The following is a 5,631-nucleotide window of genomic DNA, read 5'->3' as shown; positions in this document are numbered from 1 at the left end:
GGGGGGGGACAGACAACATTTAAAAAAAATCCCAGTGAAATGTGTGTGTATATATATATATATATATATTAAAGCGCTAGGTCGACGTGCTGTCGGCGCAGAGAAAATCTCTTGCCTGAGCAGCTCCCGCGCCAAAAGTACTGCGCATACTAGAGACAGGGGTCGGGATCCGCCGCACCCTGTCAGCCGATAATATGTCCCGCCTCCCTGCCCTGAGCGCAGGCTATTTGGAGTGTGATATAGGGACTCGAAGGCGCAGTGAGCGGCACCGGCCCAAAGCGGAAACAGTTACCCAGCTCAAAACAACCTAACCTGCTAAAATACCTCAGTTTCCTAGGAATAAAGATAATTATTCGACCTCTAATTGACATAAATGGTTTAAATGCGATTTAAAAAAAAACTCTTTGAAGTTTAAGCTAAGTGTTGCCAAGCAGAGAACCATCTTTCTTCTGAACTTCAGGATAGTGAGCGCTGGAGCAGCGCGCTTTGAAGCCCAGAGGCTACGGAGTCAGGAGAAGGGCAGTTCTGCCGAAAGGTGCCAGGTTTTCTCAAGCTCCCCCTACGAAGACGCTGTGATCCCGCTGTATCAGACAGGTGGGTGTCACCTCTTGGACACACGCCGAGCAAACCACCCGAAATGTTGTAAAAGCTTGGAACAAAACGTGTGCCCCTCGGGGCCGGGACCCGTGTGCCTCAGACGCTGAACACGAAAGAGCTCATCTGTTGGGCGGCAACCGCAGGTGCAGGTCACAACGAACCGTGTGATTTACGCCACACGAGTCACTATCCGTTTCAGACGTGAATTGATAGAGCGAGCGAGCCTCACACATTAACAGACAAAGGTCTGCGCGCAGCGCCAGCCCGCCTGCCCCCCCAGCACCGGGCCAGCTGTGGAGCCCGGAGCGGTCTCACCGTCTTCGAAAACTGTAAGTCGCATTATTGTCACTGAAGGATAACAACGTAAGACGAGAATCCGAATTCATCTAAAAAAAAAAAAAAAAAAAAAAAAAAAAAACAAGATTGGGTCGGAATGACCAGCCGCGTGAGCAGGCCTAATAAAGTTAAGAGGAAAAGTGCCCGGTAGGACACTTTCATCGGATTCAGTGAAAAACCCCTCTGTAAAAAAAAGCACCACATTTTAGTATTGGCTATTCTTGACTGTCATAGTATAAGGACACACAAGTTAAATCAAATTTTAATGTGACCACAACTTGAGAGATTTGAAAATAAACAGGGATGGACCGTGTTGGCTTTTGTTTTATAAATCAGTGTAAAAAATCTCGCCGCAAAATGTTATTAATAAAATTTACAAATGACTCCAGGCAGATGAAATAAAACACAAGAACTGTCATACATAAAAGGAAAGTGGAACAAATGCTATATGAGACACCTGTTAGCACCCGGGCAGTTCCCTTATAAAGGTCTCCGCAACGATAGCGCCAAAAAACAGACAACTGAATAATTAATTTAGAGTCCGGTGTTCCGTTAGCCATCCATTTTTAATCGAGTTTAATTAAGAGTCCCTGGCCAGTTGAGTTTTAATTTGGCGAGCTTGTCTCGTACGTCTTCGCAACAGCATGATGGAAATTCGGAAACCTACACTGAAAAGCCCCCACCTTCACACACAAGTCGTCCTGCAAAAGCTAAAGAGAAATACTTTGTTATCAACTTCTTATAATCAAAGATATAATTACAATTTGCGTTTCCTTTCTTTAAATGCGGCAGTTAGACGATAACATACAATCGGAAATAACCTACATTCTTGCCACCAACCGCCCAAAAAACACAACGCAAGTCCATTCAATGTTCTGTAACAAATTTATTCATATCGCTTTTTAACTTTAAAGTTTTAACATAAAACCATTTAGAAACCCAATAAAAAACTAAACCATCGGTCTTCATATGTCAACATTTCACAGATAAAAATTCACATACAGAACGAAAATAATGTACAACTTTTTACAGGGTGGCAGGGTGGGGGTAAACAAATACACATTTATACTATAAATTAAAAAAAACAAGCTTTGCGACCCGCACAGTTTGTGTTTCTGTTTTAAAGTCAAAAGCAGTCTAGAAACAAAACAAAAGACAAAACAAAGCTACAGTTTTGGACAAAACCCCAAGGGGTCCTCGAAGAGAGGTGGACGTGGAATGTAAACATTGGATTGGGATAAATTCGTGATGCTCATATTCCCTTCTAAAAACTGAAGATACCTGGCCCTTATTTAGAAACAATAAGGATCTCGAACAACCAGGGCTGCGCGGCGTGTAAAACTACCAGGCGCCTGGTGCGCGTTAAACATTGTGCTCTAAGTTTGCGCAAACTTTCTTTCTGTACAAAAAGGACATCTACACAGTGTCTGTCCCCAGCCTTTCAACTGCATTCTTCGACGCTTGCTCGTCTAGCAGAAGTGTTCAGCAACAAGGCTTCAGTCTCGGACAGGGCATACTGGATGAAAGGTTGTGCTTATATATAAAGTTTTCAAACTTTTTGGGCCCCTCTGCCTCAGCGCTCCTGTCTGAAGGTAAACAAAGTCCTGCACACCGGTTTGCGCCAGGGTACCACAGTGTGACGGGGAGCGCCCCTTAGCCGTGCAGGGGCCCCATTCGATGTTCTTGCACAAAGACATCAGTGTTCAGGTGCCTCCCAGGCGTCCGAAGTTAGGGTACCCGGCAGGTGTTGGAGAGCCCGGCAGATGTCCGGAGATGGGTACCTGACAGGCGCCCTGTTTGGACTCGCAGGTGCCAGTCTCGTGGACTGGGGCTCATTGTCAGATGTGGGTGAGGGGCACCGTGCCGTTCACCCCCGCGCTTTGGTAGTGTTGGTGGTGCACGCTGTGGAGCCGACCGCCCTGCAGGCTCTGCTGCTCGGCCGCGTCGCCCCCGGGCGGTAGGTACATACTGATCATGTCCCGCAGGTCCCCGAGGCAGGCGCGCTGGGCATGTGTGGTCATGCCGGGTGGAGGTGGGGAGCTGGGCTCGCTCTTGACGATGGCGCCCAGACTCATGCCCGGGGCGGTGGTGGCGCCGCCCTGTTGCCCGTACATGGGGGCCATGCTGTAGGTAGAGGCCGCGGCGCTCATGTAGCTCTGGGCTGAACTCATCATGGGGCTGTACTGCAGGCCGCCCATGTCGTATCGGTGGTGAAGAGGCTGAAGCTGAGCGCCGCCCATGGCCGGGTGCTGCCCGTAGCCCAACTGCTCCTGCATCAGGGAGTAGGCGCTGTTGCTCCAGCCGTTCATGTGCGCGTAGGCGGCTTCGAGGCGCTGTGCACCGCCGCCAGGGCTGGTCCCGCCCGCAGCCGCTGCCAAGAGCCCGCCGGGCAGCGAGTACTTGTCCTTCTTGAGCAGGGTCTTGGTCTTGCGCCGTGGTCGGTACTTGTAATCGGGGTAATCCTTCATGTGAACGGCACGCAGACGCTTGGCCTCGTCTATGAAGGGCCGCTTCTCAGCGTCGCTCAGCAGCTTCCAGTCTGCGCCTAGGCGCTTGCTGATCTCCGAGTTGTGCATTTTGGGGTTCTCCTGTGCCATTTTCCGTCTCTGGCCGCGGGACCAGACCATGAAGGCGTTCATGGGCCTCTTGACCCGGTCCTGATCCGAGTTCCCTCCGGAGCCCCCCTTTCCGTTGGGGCCCGTAGCGCCAGAGCCCGGACTGGGCTGCGTCAAGGAGCTCTTGATGTCGGTCTCCAGCATGCTGTACATGGTGAGTGCGGACTGTGGCGCAAAGCTTAGCAGGTGGAGTGGACGGGATGCTCGAAGTCTCTGCTGCACTCCAGCCCGGGCGGCCGGGTTAAGAGGCGCCTCTGGCGGGACGATGATTGACAGCATGCTAATGACACCGTGGGGTTAGCCAATCAGCGCCCTGCCCAGTGCCGGACTGGCTCTGAACGGTTCGGGGAGGTGCTGCCAAACTTGATGCAGGGCTGCTTAGTCATGCCACAGAGGGGTGGGGGGTGGTAGCAAGGGGGTGCACAGCTCAGTAACCGCAAAATACCACATGTGGCATGTTCTTAAAAGTACCTCGTATTGGGCATCTTAAGGTATATGGTGTGAGTTTCATCTTTTTTTCTGAGAACTTTTATGTGGTGTCCATGGCGCGCAGCGCCTCCTTTTGAATAATGTGTTTATTTTTTGATGTTAGGATGTTTATTTGTGAGTGGCATGTAAGTCGCTATTTCTTTTTGTAAGTCCATTTGAAACAAACTTCTAACTTTCACGAGGTTACATTAACAGAGCGTGTGTTCCTTTTAACAGGTGTCTATGTCGGTAAACTAATTTTTAAGAAAGCAAAATGGACTCGCAGCTAAAAATAATAAACTTACTAATTACAAATTTAAACGACATGCATAACCTTTTAAAGAAATTAAACGGATTCTTCTTTTTTTTTTTACAAACTCGCTGCGCGGAAAAGTTATTGCATTTAGTTTCTCGCTTAAAGTAAATAACAATTCTAAAACAATTTTAATGCCTGATTCACGTGCGTTAAAACGCTTATTTGAAGTTAGGTGTGCGACCCTTTGCCTACATTGTTTTACTGGGATCTAAAACAATGCGAATTAATGCGTACCTGGTGGGTTATATCCTGGTGACCCGACCAGGCTGAATGTATGTTTTTAAAACACACCCAGTTCCATAATTTCAAATACTCACATACAACGTTGCAACGTTTCGTCATTAAATCAAAATGTTGGTATTTACGTTTAACGACTGTGTCATGATCCTTTCCGTGACAGCTTTGACCCCGTTTATTTCCGATTGGCAGAAATCTTTTTGCTCTAAGAATCCGTACCCAGGAGTGTTTTGGGACCCAGTCCGCACAGAACAGGTTTTAAACACAGCCCCGGGCGCCTCTTTGAGTTTCAATATGGGAGGATGAAGCTGCGCAGAGTGGGGCTGGGCGAGGGCTCTGTGCGGCAGGTGGAGGGGGTAAAACTCGTCTGCCGCACGCTGTTTGCCAGGAAAGCTTTTAGCAGGGACACTCTGCCACCGCTTCCAGGAGCTCGCACAACACACGTGCCCAGAACCCCTGCTCGAGGCGCTCGACTTCAGCCATTGTCACAGCGGTAACGCTGGAGTTTTCGGCCCACTCCCTTGGGCAAACAGGTTCAACTCTGAATTGTCAATGAGGTGGGGTCAAAACTGTACCAAGAGAGGGTCTTACTACGAGAGGCTGGTGGAACGGGCGGTACTCACCTGCTCTTAGCATGTACATATTATCACTGGGTAGGGGGGATGTGGGGGCTCTCACAACACTTGTGTCCCCACCCATGCCCGAAGAGTTCATTTTTAGTCAGCGCTACCTAGGGGCATCTATGCGCTTTTGTTCTCACTGCCTACCAGAGGAGACAGTGCCTTCTCGACGGAGGAGCTCGCGCAACACTCCTGGGACGCGCTCTGCTAGAAGAGCTCAACTTCAGACACCATCATGTGAGGGCCCCCCTGCCCTCCTCTGGAAACACCATTACATCAAAGCAGTTGTGGATAGCCCGCATCAGTCGACAGAGAGCGGGAAAGAAGTCCGAGTGTCAACCTCCCCCGAGGAGCCCTGGCGGCATTCATCCTTGCACACTGCCCAACAGGAGCTCAACTTCGAAAGACACCATCTCCACCGTGCTCCGATCCCCACCCACTG

General features: G+C 49.8%; 1 protein-coding gene across 1 annotated transcript; it reads right to left on the bottom strand.

Moving 5' to 3' along the window:
- Positions 1 to 1,799: 1,799 nt before the first annotated feature.
- Positions 1,800 to 3,853, bottom strand: SOX3 (SRY-box transcription factor 3). The gene has a single exon (XM_069212426.1). The coding sequence runs from the start codon at positions 3,825 to 3,827 to the stop codon at positions 2,772 to 2,774; it is 1,056 nt and encodes a 351-aa protein (XP_069068527.1). The 5' UTR covers positions 3,828 to 3,853; the 3' UTR covers positions 1,800 to 2,771.
- Positions 3,854 to 5,631: the final 1,778 nt, after the last annotated feature.

This window comes from Pleurodeles waltl, chromosome 2_1 (assembly GCF_031143425.1).
Source record: "Pleurodeles waltl isolate 20211129_DDA chromosome 2_1, aPleWal1.hap1.20221129, whole genome shotgun sequence".
Taxonomy (NCBI): Eukaryota; Metazoa; Chordata; class Amphibia; order Caudata; family Salamandridae; genus Pleurodeles; species Pleurodeles waltl.
The sequence above is the reverse complement of the archived record's forward strand: the minus strand, read 5'-3'. Positions and strand labels throughout refer to the sequence as shown.

Excerpts from the sequence above, each read along its gene's own strand:
- SOX3 (XM_069212426.1), bottom strand. The coding sequence starts at position 3,827 with ATGCTGTCAATCATCGTCCCGCCAGAGGCGCCTCTTAACCCGGCCGCC.